General features: G+C 35.2%; 2 protein-coding genes across 2 annotated transcripts; both read left to right on the top strand.

Annotated features, from left to right (window-relative positions):
- The first annotated feature begins 2476 nt into the window (after positions 1 to 2476).
- LOC135752212 (uncharacterized) lies at positions 2477 to 8905 on the top strand. Its single transcript, XM_065270620.2, has 5 exons — positions 2477 to 2606; positions 2736 to 3200; positions 3275 to 3384; positions 3461 to 3564; positions 6024 to 8905. The coding sequence occupies exons 1-5, from the start codon at positions 2504 to 2506 to the stop codon at positions 6163 to 6165; spliced, it is 924 nt and encodes a 307-aa protein (XP_065126692.2). The 5' UTR covers positions 2477 to 2503; the 3' UTR covers positions 6166 to 8905.
- A 1626-nt stretch (positions 8906 to 10531) lies between these two features.
- Positions 10532 to 15223, top strand: asf1bb (anti-silencing function 1Bb histone chaperone). The gene is made up of 4 exons (XM_065270944.2): positions 10532 to 11032; positions 11670 to 11785; positions 12404 to 12580; positions 14347 to 15223. Exons 1-4 carry the CDS (start codon positions 10924 to 10926, stop codon positions 14536 to 14538), a joined length of 594 nt encoding a protein of 197 aa, XP_065127016.1. The 5' UTR covers positions 10532 to 10923; the 3' UTR covers positions 14539 to 15223.
- Positions 15224 to 15506: the final 283 nt, after the last annotated feature.

Raw genomic sequence — 15506 nt, forward strand, 5'->3', positions numbered from 1 at the left:
AAAATCCTGTGGGAAACACTGTAAAGTGTCGGGTATATAATCTGAAGCATGCTGGTTGGAGTCTCACAATGGCATGTTGTGACTGGGGTGCCCTTGAGCAAGCATCTTATCCCTAATTGCTCCCTGGGCACCGCGGTGATAGCTAACCACTGCATTCTGAGTGTGTGCGTGTGTTCTCTACTCACTGGGATAAGTGAAGTGCTTTTTATCTTTTTATGTGCCTGCAACACATATGTTGTTATTCTGAATTAATAATCTCTTACAACTCTGGTCAGCATGAACAAATAGAAAAAAAAAACACTGGTGGGTTCTAAATATTGGTCTCTTATTCTTTTATTTTAATAATAGAAGGCAAGAATTCAAGGACCTGCAGCTAACTATGTATATATTAATTTTACAAAGTAATGTTAGCTCAGTGTAATAGTTGAACAAAGGTATATGACTTGTCATTTATTTCCCTTGTTATCAGAAATAAACTACTTTAAAAGGACTCTGTTCTTATTGATCCTATTTGGAAGTCTACCGGAAGTTGCATTAAATTTACTCCACAAAAGCCATTTGTTTATGTTGTTGTTGCCTTGGTGGGGGACTACGCCACGGGACCAGTTCGGCAGTGGTCATGTTTCTTCTAGTTTTTTCTTTAACCTTTGATTCCTCTGAAAATTGTGGGTTACCCTTTAATAAATCCTCTACTTAAATGAGTCTTTGGGTGTGACCTCATTTATGTTATGTTCACACACATAACCAAAAGAAAAATTATGAATTTGTGTGCAATTCTTTGGTGGTTGGTACATAATAATAAGGATCATCAACTGATTAAACTACTTACTGACTGGATTTTAAGGGGCTATGGAAAAACGTATTATGCTTGATATTTGTGCATCCCAAATGCACACTAGTATGGAGGGGTTTTCGGGTCAGATTGTAAACTAAAAGTCTAAAACTAAAAGTCTTAAACGAAAACGAAAAGTCTAAATTTGAAACTAAAAGTTGAAGTCGAAAACTAAAAGTTGAAGAAGTCGAAAACTAAAAGTCGAAAAATAAAAGTCGAAAATTAAAAGTCGAAGTCGAAAATGAATTTTGTATTTAGGATTGGGCAATTGGTCATTAAGCTATTGAGGATTTAAGATTGGGCATTTAATTATTTAGGATTTAGGATTAGGCATTTGAGGATTGAGGAGTGTATGCAAAAAAGGAGGCGTGGCCCAGATACTGGAGGCTGGGTTTGAAATGGCTGGTGCGCAGAGGCATCTTATGGACAGCGGAGGAAGCTCAGTACTAAGTACACTGTAATGAAACCAAACAGTGAGTGAGCAGGGCGGAGCGAGGACTGTACGTTATAATGTGATAACTTCAACTTAATGACAGCATTGTAACATTTATGTGGCCTCACACACAAAGTCACCAGTGAAAAGAGTGCTATCGGTCCGACGACAAACATGTTTTAAACACACAAAGTTATAGCAGTCAACAAGAGTCAAGAGTCAAGTTCAACTAAAACAAACACTGATCACGATAACTGTGACTTTAAATGAAACAAATTCTAAACCTGAAGTAAGAAAATGACTCTACAAGTAAGATGTAAAATGCAATTTTAGGTTTTAGACAGAGATGGTTAGAAAGAGGATAACAGAGTTTTTAATTCTGCTTCAGTGTTACTTTTTAACACTCTGTAAGATTGTGACAATATATACATCCAGCAGTGTTTATTTAACTCTGGGGATTTTTCTGTATAAGAGCTTCCTGGGGCTAAGTGAGAACTGTCCATGCAGGACCAGCGCTAAGGGGCCAACATTTTGCCAGTGAGCAAACCTGCGCGGGGCCCTTGGGATAGCCCTAAGTGGGCCCATAAAGAGCCATTGTAGGCTTGCTTGCAGGGCTGTTAAAAGAAAACGACACTGTAACTAACAGGCTTGTATTTCTAACCATCTGCATTCAAGCAGTGTGTAAAATGTCACCCATATTTTAAAAAAAGCAACACATTTAGAGAGAAGTGCAGTCAGCAGAGTCTTAATACTCAGAGTCTTTCCTCAAAAGTGATAGAAATAAGGATTCGCTAGATTCCAGTGTTGTTTGCAACAGATCAGTAGAAGATCTGGACATATGAAGTTAGAAAACATTTGATGTGGCTTTTGTAGTTGTGAACATAGAAAATCAAAATGCTTTTTACAAGAGGTCAACAGTGGATGACATAACGATGGAGAAGACAAAGAGCATGGGGGACAGCAGCATATGTTATGTTTTCGATGCCATTACTCAATATGAGATTCACCAGGAAGACCAGTATAAACCAAGTTTCTGCTGGTCATTTTAGTATTAGTGTAAAAAAACTTGACACTTGACTGACTGTATTTGAGACAGATATGAGTTTCTCTATACAGTAAAAGGTCACTAGTTTATCTGAGTTATGAAACCACATCCTGATAAAAGTTGACACTATAATACACAGCACTCAAAGATTATTCAAAGACAGCAGATCATCTCTGATCATACCAAGCAAACAATGGAAATAGAAGCCATTTATGAAAATATTCCGAAAAAGGTTAACGTGAACACATCTGGACCTCAAACACAAAGTCAGAACCAGAGTGAAGCTCTAACCAGAAGTAAGAACATGTCATTAAAATTTAAGGGATTGTTACAAATCTAATAATAATTTATTTGAAATTTAATTTCTGATAATATGGAAATATTATTTAAGTGTAATTTTGTGCTGTTTTTCTCATCTCTAACAGAAAGAAGCAGATGGTTTGTGATGATTACAGTGTTACTCGGGCTCATCTGTGTTTTACTGCTGGTTGCCATCATGGTGCAGCACATTAAACTCTCCACAGAGAGAGATCTGATGAAGATGGGCTACATGAACATATTTGAAGAATACAATGAAACTCTGAGCACCCTGAAGATGAATTTCAGTCAACTGACATATGAAAGAGAAGAACTGCTGAAAAGATTTAACTCTATGAGCCAAAAGAAACTGGAGTTGGAGACCGATAACAAACGTTTGAAGGGCAGGAAAGAAGAGCTTCAGAAAAACTTTAACTCTTTGAGTCAGAAGAAACTGGAGTTGGAGACCGATAACAAACATTTGACTGATGAGAAAGAAGAGCTAAAGAAAAACTTTAGCTCTATGAGTGAGAAGAAACTGCAGTTGGAGTCCAAAGTCAAGAATTTGAACGATGCACTAATGAAGAAATCAGGTTTGTATAACTGGCGTGTTGGTTAAATATAAGAATAAGTGTATTTGTGATATGTGCTTTTTGTGTGTTGAAAGGGTCGTACATGTATTTCATATCCACTGAGATGAAGAGTTGGTCTGACAGCAGGCAGTTCTGCAGGGATCGTGGTCAAGATCTGGTCATTATCAACACTGAAGAAGAACAGGTAGAGTTTGTATAAGTAGTAAGAGAATTGGTAAAGAATGAGATGAAATTATATATTAGCTTTTTTATATACATAGAGATACATATCTTCAATTGCCAAGGGCAGAGTGTGGATTGGTTTGTCTGACATAGAAAAGGAAGGAAGCATGACCTGGGTGGATAACACACCATTGAATAAATCGTAAGCAAACAACCTCTGTACTGTATGTGCCTTTTTGTTTTACTTCTGTTACTGTTGTAAATAAGTATATACAACACTCTTAAAAATAAAGGTGCTTAAAATGTTTTTCATGGTGTTGCCATAGAAGAACCCCTTTCAGTTCCTCAAACAACCCTTTCTTTCTAACCTTTTCATAAACAGTAAAACACTAAACACTAACACTGAAGCAGCGTAAAAAGCTGCAATCTTTCACTTTTGCTTCTCTATCACCATCTCTGTTTGAAAAACTAAAATTACAACTTGCTTGCAGAGTTACTTTCTAAACATGGATGATAAGTTTAACTTAAGCAGATTAAAAATTTGAACTATTCTATGGGGGAAGTGCACTTAGCTTGCAGCACTACGACCTCGGGCACAGTAATGTTGAGGAAAGTTTGAGCAAGAGTAGTCAGGAGTGATGAGGTTACTGTGCGCCTAGGTCGAACTATACAATATAGTTATTTTTTATCCGCTTAAAAAATCACCACATTTATTTTGTGGCACCATACTTAAGGGCCATTCACATTATAACGATACCGATACAATGATCATTGGGATCACTTTCTGAGGAATTTTTCCCCACCTGTTGAACCATAAACCATTGATAGCCAATCAAATTTATTTGAACTTCAAGTGCACGCGCACTTGAAATGACAGTGGACAAGCTCATTACTGAGGTCTATAACATAAAATTACCTCAGGTATGCAGCGCTGATGCAGTTGCTGTGAAATTCACTACATAATGCTTTTTTCCTAACACACTGACTATGCCAAAAGGTAAGATATTAACTTAGATTACACAAACTGGATTCACTGTTTAGACTTACACGAAACACAGCGTGTTGAGGACATCTGCTGGTTACCCGGTGTGTAAATGCAACATGAACAGCATATTTACATATTCAAAAGTTTTTATTACAAGACATAGCCAATAAAAGTTAATGTCATTAAAGGCAAGTATTTGCGGGAGTGCCCCATCAATATGACCTCAATTGAAAATTAATGGGAAAATAATTTGTACAACAATACAAGATAAATGTTTCAAATCAGCCTTAAAAGTGCTTAAATTAATATGCTACAGTACTATAAAATACATATTACACAGTTTCACATTAGGCAATAAACTTACATTACTTACATAATCTATAATTTCCAAAATATTCATTCTATGTGTAATCAAGTGAAGGATCAATGAAGACATCGCCTACAATCATTTGAGCAAACTACAGTAGTTTTTATTTCTCAGATATAATAGTAACATAGCTATACTTTCTATAATGTAACTAAACGAAAACATAAAATTAAGTGCACACATTACATTACATTACAGTAATTTGGATCAAGCCTGTCTTGAGCATTTGGCCGTAGGTTTTCGTCCATCTCTTTGACCTCTCTGTGGGTGCCTATGCCCACCTCTCTGACGGATCCCTTGTCCACAAGATCTTCTTATTCCTTGCTGTCTGTCCTGCTTCATGTTGAAATACATTGCCAGTGTTTCAGCCCCACTTTTACAGTAAACTGTATCTACTGTAATGACCAACTTTGGTTACCACTATGTAAAATCAATTAGCAATAAAGAGTATTTTATCATGTGTGGTTACACATAATTTATATGTTCGTACAAACACAGGTTTTATTTCTGTAGTTCTCAAAATCCATATACTGTATATTGTTGAAATAAAAATATATATGTTTACCAAATGGTTCAGTGTTTAACCATTAAGATCGGTTGGATTTAGTGCTGGTCAAATGCATTTACGCAAATGAGATGAGAAGCGTATCAAAAGTATTAAGAGCATTGCATTGTGAAAGACAATTACTTCATATGAAAGTTATTTCTTTGATGACACAATGATTAAGTGTGGTGAAAAAGTGAATGTATAATTTTGTGTGTTGTACTAAGTCAATTGAACATGTCATTAAATTTTTGAAAAAACTGACTTTTTGATGATCTGCCTTGAGTTTTGTACTAACAGTTGTGAAGTTTTACCACATACTTGTGAAAAGTCATAATATGTCCCCTTTAAGCTACATTTAAACAAAAGTTTTATATTTTATTTTACTAATCTTTTTTGTTTAAATGTAGCTTAAATAAATTGATTGCAACCACTTACATTAAAAATTTATTAAATTCAACGAATATTTTTTTCAGTGATATGGTATTTTGAGCTAAAACTTCACATGTGTACTCTTTTATTTTTATTTTACATCTTAAAAAAGTCTTGTGACATGGTCCCTAAAAGCTGTATTTGTTTTAGATACTGGCTGATTATTAATAATAATAATAATATTTCTGCTGTTTTCACACCCTTGACTGTTAGAGAACCAAACATCTCATGGTTCTTGTTATGGCTTTTGACAAAATGTGTCTAAAATGTTCCTTTTTAGATAATCACTAGTATATACTGTACAGCATCTGAAAGTCTGATTAAACATTTCAGGTTTTGGGACAAAGGTGAGCCAAATAACGACCGTGATAATGGGGACTGTGTTGAAATCCTGAGTTTCTTAAAACCTATCCTAAACAACTGGAATGATCTTCCATGCGCACAGAAGAGAAAATGGATTTGTGAGAATCTGTGAGAATCAATCTTTTGATCATCAAAAATAAGCAATTGTTATTGGATCACTGCTTATGCATTTACATCAGTTTTACATCTTAAAAAAGTCTTCTGATATGGCCCCTTTAAATTAAGCAGAGTTCAGAGCTAATCTAGGGTTTGTTGATCTCAGTTTAATTTTAATTTGAGATGTGTTGCGCCACTTACATTTTAACACCGATTAACAAATCTTAGATTAAAACTTGAACCTGTATTAAACCCTTCATCCACAATTTATTTTGTCCACCACCATTAATTTTCTGGTATAATAAAACCGCAACAATGTTGACGTTGTCATTCAAAAAGGAAATAAACAGTTTATGCAGGCAAAGGTAATGCAATTTTTGTATTATAAATCACTACCTACATCGGTAACCTAAGGGCTGATTCAAATAAAAATATTTGACGATCTATTAACATATTCTAAACTGTTTTTATTAAAATCACAATAATGTTTTTTAATTGTTATTTTAAATTCTCATGTATCTTTGTTTTATTGTGATTTTATCGTGTGTCTCTTATTTTTTTTTTTTCTCTTTTATATATTGTTTTCTCATTTCTATGTAAAGCACTTTGAATGACCTCTGTCAGGGCTCGAAATTGCAACTGTTTTGGTCGCATATGCGACTGAAATTTAATCTGTAAAAATCTGTAAAATATATTTGGGAGCATTTTTGCGACTGCCTATTTTGTGGTGTGACTTGATTTAGATTGTGTATGCTGTGTGCTGTTCCAGGTTCAGTGTTCTCTCCAACATCACATAACCAATCAAATTTCAACATTAAGTTATTGCGTTTAATGAAGACCGCAGATTGGCTAATATTAATGTCAATCATTCCTTGTTGCCGTGCTACGTTGTCGTTGGTGCGTAAAGCGCAAAAATGTGAAAGTCCGTGTACGTTTTGATAGTTTGTTTTTTCGTTTAAACAAAAAAACAAAATAACGAGAAACCACACGTTTTTCGTTTGTCGTTTCAAAAAAAAAAAAAAAAAACGCTATAAAAGAGCCGTTCTTCCGTTTTTGGTTTCTGAATCCAAAAACAAAAAACGACTAAACCAAATTCAAATAACGGTCCGATTTTGGTTTTTGGAAATTACTTTTTTCATTTCTCCGTTTGAAGATCTACATAAAAAGAAAGACAGGTTGGCCACGTGACGCGGAAGTTATAGTAAATGCAGCCTATCAAAATAAAAACCAAGGTTTTAGAACAGACATAATAATATGCAGCACTAACGTTACACCAGAGTAACGTTAGAAGAAAAAAAATCAATAAATAAATAGGCTTATATAAACCTGAACCGAAAGAAATATGTTAGCAACAGTAATTTATTACTGTGATTTAATATCACTCCTATCCACGTACACATCACCATTCACGTTTAATGAGCGCATTGTTTGGTTCAATACAGTACTAAGAACTTATTGTGTGTGCAGAGTTGTTACTGTTAGCGCTATATTATATAATTAAATTAATATTTAATGTGGTTTCCACCGTAATGGACCAAACTGTTCCCCCTTTCTACCAGCAGGTGGCAGTATTTAAACGACTGACTGTATTGTGCCTTTGGTAACTGTTTTAAATCAAGATTACTGATACAGATGTATTTATTGTATCACCAGTTGTGGTGTTTAATTATTAATAAAATATATCTAATAACTTATACATCGTAGTTTTGGTGCTTCATAATTTTTGGATGAGTGCGCCTAAATTTTTGCTGGTGCTCCTAACTCTTCAAAGTTGGGAGCACCAGTGCTACCAAATGAAAAAGTTAATTTTGAGCCCTGCTCTGTGTATGAAATGTGCTATACAAATAACTTGCCTTGCCTATTAAAACAATCCATTGTATTGAATAAGAGCAGTGTGGCAGAAAATATTGCGAAGCTCAGATATTGTGATATAATGAACAAGATGTAGGCTACTGACGCATTTGTTTTGAAGCGCCACTGTGTCTCTGTTCATTCACTAGCTTTCTATGGAGCCAATTTAATGTCTTATAGTTTTGCACAAAAATAAAGTTTTGCAAAAAAAGCAACTGTCATTTTCAAACATGTAAAGTTATGTTCTCACAATGATTAATATTTTACATCAAGGTAACAATCACTTAAGCTTTCCATTAACATCAGTTTAAAAGGAAAGATTAGATAGCATTAACCATACATCAAGAATAAAACAGAAGACTGACCATACAGTGCAATGTGCCAGCTAGGTAGGGTGGTGGGTCACTGCAATTTGGTTTTACTACTGTACAACCCTTGTATCCAATGGTGGGACAGTGTCCTGATGAGGAATAACCACATTACCATTTCCGCTTCATTCATATGGTGCCAAATAATACAATATCACAGAAAATACAACCTGGCAGACTACCTTTACACCGTTAAGAGACAAATCTTCAAATACAGACTACACAGTAAAACTAAATTAACACTGCTGGGAGTATATATGATCTCAATCTACAAAGTGTTAAATTAACATTGAACAGTGTTAAAGTTAATGAGATAATGAAGTGATGATTAAGACAGTAATGGTGAACACCTGCTGGTCATTCTGTGTCAAATCAACTTAATTTTAGAATCGTTCCTGTCTCTCAGTTTTTATTTTTAAGTATAGACACAAAACAATAACTCACATGTTTTCATTCAAGAATTAAACAGTACCAAACAACCTCTTCCACCTTCTTCAATCTGGGCCTCCTTCTGTTGAGAACAGAGAGTTTTAGCTCAGCCCCTATGTCTGCCCCTAGTGGCCAGTGTAATTGTTTCTCTTCTGCTTGCCCCCTTGTTATAACCTTTATATTATATTTCTGTTGTACTATATTTTCTGCTTTCCATTTAAATAAAATCATCAATTTGTTACAAATTGAAGTCATTGTATGTTTTTTTGTATGGCTCTGCTTCTATGGTTCTAGTTCCAGTCCTTGTTTCTGACTGGTCAATAGCAGTTTTATTTACTATAAAACAGATCTACGACTGCTGTACCCAATGGTTACGTGTATCCCTGTGCAGCACCCTCAGCAAAGTAAACATATAAGGTTAAACATTCTGTTATGTTCACAGTCGGTCAGGGAAGTATTTTTTCCAGCTGAAAGAATGCTTTTAGTGATTTTACTTAAAAAGCAAAAGCATAATTAACTCTTTCTATGTCATAAAATTTAGTTTTTAGAGCCACTTAGTTGAGAATATAGATGAATAAACTTCAAATATTTGGTTAGTAAAGATAGCACCTATATTTAAATTTCCTTTTAGATATGTGAGTTCCGGGAAACAGCGGGTGGTCAGCAGCAAAGGCCTATACACCGACAAGGGCAGCCTCATCTTGGCAAGTCCATCTAAAATTTGACGCTGTCTCAGTGCAGGTGCTTGACCTTCGGTGTCTGATGGTCAAACATAAAATATTGCCTTTGGATATATCTAACTGGCATTTTTTTGTCTCATCAATTTATTTCTATTAATTATTCATTATGAAGTCTGTTATTTATTATTATCCTTTTAACTGATGCTAAAGTTAAGTTTCATAACTTAAATCACTTATTTTTATATAATTAGTAAATTACTGTGCTTTACTTTAACTGATTTTTTTTTATTGTGTTTATTTCATATTGTACAAAGTTTTGTAGTATTAAAATAAAAATACAAGTCAACATATGAAGTGGATCAAAAACGTTTATTAAAGTTGTCCTAAGACAAGAACGGGTATTAGGGATTGGTTTTATGTAAACTTTTATGAATGGTTTTGATCCACTTCGAATGTTGACTATTGTAGTTGTGTTTTATTATATCATACTTCATTTTGTGATAAATACATTAAGCTAATCAGCGTATGCACGTGCTGCCTTAACCACATATTTCATATTTTCAAAACAAAACCAGGGTTTTGCATTTTATATATTTTGTTAAAAATGCATTAAAATAAGAGAAACCAGCCCAGGACTGCACGTTTTGGTTAGACTGAATGACAACCTGAAAAACTTTGCTGTTCCATTTGCAATATAGCCGGACTAGCGTTCTCCCATCCTTGGGAGTGCGTTCTTCGGAGTCTGAACTTGCAAGTCCGAACAGGTGCTTGTTCACTGAGCTTTAAAGGAATGAAAGAGCTCAATTTGTAGAACAACTAAAAGGATTAAATGTTAATTTAGCAATTAAAGATTTATTCCAGAGTGCACCGGAACAAACCAAGGTTTACCCAATATTATCCAAGTATATGAGAGATACAAGTTTGATAAACAGAATTTAAGGTTTTTAATTTTTTTTTACTGGAAGATTTGCCTTTCCCACCTCCTTTGTATTCACACTCCATCCCAGTAGGTGGCGGAAATGCACCAAAACCTGGTTTGCCAACCGCCATTAAACACAACAGAAGCAGAAGAACAAGAGGCACTTCAGCTCTCTTCACAGCAGTTGTTGCTGCTGCTGTCAGTCTTTGCTATTTTCAAGGAGGTTTTGGTTAAGGATTTTGCGGGAAGACGGATTTTACTTTGCACAACTGTTTATCTATCACCTGTTATGAAATGACAAGACGCGTCGAACTGCAATAACTAAAATGGATATACGGCCACAACCTGATCTGTGTCTGAATTAACCTCCTAAAAAACAAACACTACTAAAATAGAGGATCATTACCGGAATTTGACGCTTTCATTTGGATCTAGTTCAGATTTACGAGTTTCACGCAGGATTTTGGAGCTTCTCTAGTAAATATACACACGAGGCCGATTCTGTTGATCCAACCCTGTGAGGAATCATGGCCAAAGTACAAGTGCTAAATGTGGCTGTTTTGGATAATCCGAGTCGTTTTGGAAACCCGTTTCAGTTCGAGATCACATTTGAGTGTATGGAGGACCTACCTGAAGGTGAGAGGAATCATAAATTTACGCCAGTTTACACATAAACTGCGATTTCTTGGTCAAGCGAACGGCTTTAGCGATGGTTTACGTACGCCGTCTTTAAAAAAAAAACAGTACTATACATACAATAATGATGTAAGCGCGGTTTTTGTCACTATTGTTAAAACTGAGGCGTTTAACATTTTGGCGCCGGCGGGGAGATCGGTGACACAGCGGGGATGCGCCTCTTCTCCTGATTGGCGAAAAAGTAGATATGGGCGGGACCATGGTTTCTATGGCTTTCCTGATTGGTCGGATTTTGGTGACTTTGTGTTCAGTGAGGAAATGTTGTGGACTATTTTGTAGAAACAGTGTATGAGTGAAAATGTTCACGTGGGAGCATATAAAAATGCATATTCTGCCGCAAAGAGTATATTTTGTATTTGTATATTATCATTTTATTCAGCATTAATGTTTTAATGTAGGAGCAAAAGGCTGTTTAATGCCACCTCGTTTTGTTTAGTTTGTATTTATCACTGTTAATGTTAAGATGCGTATAAGGACAAAAATAGGTTAAGTTTAACTTTGAGTTCTGATATGCACTCAAACATGAGACGTCTTTTATTATATTCTGCTTATAACTCTGTTTCTGTCCCATTCTTAGATCTCGAGTGGAAGATCATCTATGTGGGCTCTGCAGAAAGTGAGGAGTACGACCAGACTCTGGACTCAGTTCTGGTCGGCCCGGTTCCTGCAGGCAGACACATGTTTGTATTTCAGGTGTGCTTGCCGTTCTGATCCGGAAGATCTTTTTCTAGATTCAATGCAGTAGGGTTTCCCAAATCTTACCCTGCAGGGCCGGAGCACTACAGAGTTTAGTTCCAACCCTAATCAAACTTACCCAGCAATGATTTTCTAGTGATCATGAAGACCTTGATTTGCTTGCTCAGGTGTGTTTGATCAGGGTTGGAGCTAAACTCTGTAGTGCTCCGGCCCTCCAGGGTAAGATTTGGGGAACCCTGCAGTAGGATCAGCTTCCAAAATTCAACTCAAAGCAGTGTAAAACTATTGTAAACGGTTACTGGTGAATGTACTACTTTCGTAGTAAATTGATGACACAATGCTGCCATCTAGAGATAAATTGAGAAAGTACATTGGTAAATTTAAAACTATGTATGTTCTTGTGCAATAAAGTTCACAAATATAGACACACCAGGATAGGCTGCTAGGAATACGTATATACTTATATGCTTATCTGAACTTTTATATTTCAAAACTGAGTCCAAATACAAAACATTACGAATTAACATCAAAGCAAGTTGTATAAAAATTTCAATTAATTTGTTTATAAAATCTAATGGGCCATTTATAGAAACTAAATGCCTGCTCTTTATACAGGCTGATGCTCCAAATACCGGATTGATCCCAGAGAGCGACGCAGTGGGTGTGACCGTCGTGCTAATCACATGCACCTACCGTGGACAAGAATTCATTCGCATTGGCTACTATGTAAACAATGAGTATACAGATCCTGAGCTACGGGAAAATCCACCAGTAAAACCAAACTACACACAGGTGAGACTAATAAACATGATCTGATTTAGTAGATGAAGTATGTCTTACATATTTACCACTGTTTTATACTAAACAATATATTTGTATCAATCTAAGAACACATAGTCATGAACAGCAATGATTACGTGCATATATATGACCATAATATATAAAAAAAGCGACACAGTGACATCAGTAAATATTTTTAAGTGATACAATTGACCTATGGCTAAGCCACGCCCCCTCCACTCAATTGGACAAACAATCAATACTTGGTGACAGGCAAAGTAGGAGATATTTCACAAGGGGCAATTGATGATTTTTGGTGTCAAAGTTTTGACACCAAAAGGGCCTTAACTATACATCGGAGGGTTATATTAATAATTTTATTGTTGAAAAGGTCGGTAAAAAGCTTCAGCTCCAGGCAAAAATTTACAAGTCACAGTGTGATCGCAAAAAAACGCATCTCGTTGCCATCATGATCAAATTAAATATGTACATGTCTAAGTTGCATACATTTACAGGACAAGCCTTTTTATCATCTTTAACAAGATAACCTCTCTGTTAGTTTGGTGCTACAGTATTTACATGAATCATTCAGCACAACATCGCTATTACAAATAACATTTGTTATCTTGGTTATTTACAGATACGTTAATGAAGCTAAGTGACGTTACGTTAAGAGATTTTAAAGATAACGTTGACTTAGCTTAGAACAGATGTAGACTGCCTTGTTTAATTTATCCACGTTTAGTTGTTGTGGTCTACCGCATAACTTAATCCAGAGCAGACACTTAACGTCGTCTCGGTTGAGATGTGGCTTGGGAAAGGTTTAAAAAAAATACACAACATTGACCAGCCTCTCGGGATACCTAATGTTGGAGTTGCATGTACCGTTTTACCATTTTAAACTTAAAATGACAAGAAAAAAAAACAAATGTGGCTTAGCCATAGGTCAATTAGACCTGTCACCATAGCTACTTTTCATAATACGGATAATTGCCCCAGAAATAATGGCGATAATCAATATTATTATCTTTTAAGACCACTTTATATCACTGATTATATAACAACAATAAAAAAGCATAATAATGCAAATACATAATTTCTAAGAATATTTAGACATTACATGGAATGTAAGAAAAAAAATATTCAAAATATTTTAAACATAAATACGTATTATAAAAATAGGTATTTTGACAGAAATGACACAGAGAGGCAATCGTGATCGGCTAAAATGCTAATGACATTAATTTTTATGCAAACAAACACATGTTAACACTATGGCAATATATCTAGGTCATGTTTTTTAGTCATGCGATAAGTTGATTAAGTAATCATCGGGACAGGCCTAGATGCAGTTGACCTTAGTTTACACCTGCATATTCCTCATGTATGGTATTATGTTATTTAATGTTAATTACAGGTAAACTGTAAATCTAAATATAAATGCTATTAACAGTGCACATTGTTATATTTCGGTGATAGATCTCTATAGATGTTTAAAGTGCAGTAATGCAGGCCAGATCAAAGATGCAGGTGGCTGCTGTATTGTCTGGTGTCCGTGTTTGTAATTCATTCATTTTGGGTCACTGCCAGCTTGCATGTTTTTACAGAATACAACATTTCCATTAATTTGGTTACAAACTGAGAGGTTATTAAACGGCTTGATGAATAGGATATATAAACGCTGTTCATGTTTGATACATAAATGAACAGTTTACTTAATCTTGCACAAAACTTTTTCTTACATGTACATTTTTTTAATTCTTTGTGTTAATTCACAGCTGCAGAGGAACATCTTGGCATCTAACCCTCGCGTGACCCGATTCCACATTAATTGGGAAGCAACGATGGACAAGATGGAAGATTCAGAAAATGTAGATCCCGCCCCCAACAGCATGCTTCCACCCACCTCCATGCCTGGAAAAGCCCCGCCTCTAGGACTCATGCCTGACAACTCTATGGACTGCTTATAGAACATAAACTCTTTTTGGTTTTGCATATTATGTAATATTTTTTTATTTATACCTCGAAATGCTCTTACAGTTGCCCTAAAAAGGTATTTGGCAATACAGCTGTTGGGACGGGTGTAACTGGACACACACGTCTACACAAAGACTTACCTCAGTATTTTGGCACTTACTGCCTTGATATCACATCTAAACCTTGTGAAAGTAGTTGTGGACTTCACAAGCATCCTCTTGCCTTCCCTGTTCTGGACACAAGAGGGCCACACTTTAAGAAGTGGCTGACATGGATGGCTTTCTTCAAAACTATCCTGTGTGAGACCAGAATCATAGGAAAATTGTAAACATGTTCAGTTTTTGACTTTAACTATATTTTGCGTAAAGAAAATGAAGCCTGTTTGTAGGGCTGTTCAAGAAAAGATTTTTTGCATTTTAAGGAGTTTTTCTTTAACTGTCATAAATGTAATGAAGATTAAATGATTGTTACAGTAACAAATGATTGTATTATGGTAAATGTTTATTGTAATACAGTATTACATGTCTGAGAATTGGCATTAAAAAAAAATCTCAAGTACAGCAGTAAGCAGAAAATTTACTTAATTGTCATTAAAATCTTGGTGTTAAAATTCTTAGATAACTAAAAATAGGCTATATTTTCTTAGGGTGACATTTTATTTCAATTTTTATAGTGGCCTGTGTTTTCGTGAAATGTACCCATAATGGTTTAGACTCAAAGTTTTTGGGATATATTTGCTAGAAGATGACATCTGGGACTCATCACATTCAATCTGTACCTCTACATATAGGGTACAGGGATTATTGTGATCACATAGTAAAAGATTGTTATTTTTGTTTGAGTGGTTATTTTTTTTTTAAAAACTGTATGTTTTAGTTTTAACGCTGGTTCACAGCTATTTTGATGTGATGTTTGTTTAAAAGTCTTTTTTTAAAAGATTTAATAAATGTTAACTTTTCTC

The sequence above is a fragment of the Paramisgurnus dabryanus genome, chromosome 4 (genome assembly GCF_030506205.2).
Source record: "Paramisgurnus dabryanus chromosome 4, PD_genome_1.1, whole genome shotgun sequence".
NCBI lineage: Eukaryota > Metazoa > Chordata > Actinopteri > Cypriniformes > Cobitidae > Paramisgurnus > Paramisgurnus dabryanus.

Excerpts from the sequence above, each read along its gene's own strand:
- asf1bb (XM_065270944.2), top strand. The coding sequence starts at position 10,924 with ATGGCCAAAGTACAAGTGCTAAATGTGGCTGTTTTGGATAATCCGAGT. Across the intron at positions 11,786-12,403 it reads GACACATGTTTGTATTTCAG|GCTGATGCTCCAAATACCGG; the intron begins GTGTGCTTGCCG and ends CTCTTTATACAG. Across the intron at positions 12,581-14,346 it reads TAAAACCAAACTACACACAG|CTGCAGAGGAACATCTTGGC; the intron begins GTGAGACTAATA and ends GTTAATTCACAG.
- LOC135752212 (XM_065270620.2), top strand. The coding sequence starts at position 2,504 with ATGGAAATAGAAGCCATTTATGAAAATATTCCGAAAAAGGTTAACGTG. Across the intron at positions 3,201-3,274 it reads TGCACTAATGAAGAAATCAG|GGTCGTACATGTATTTCATA; the intron begins GTTTGTATAACT and ends GTGTGTTGAAAG. Across the intron at positions 3,385-3,460 it reads TCAACACTGAAGAAGAACAG|AGATACATATCTTCAATTGC; the intron begins GTAGAGTTTGTA and ends TTATATACATAG.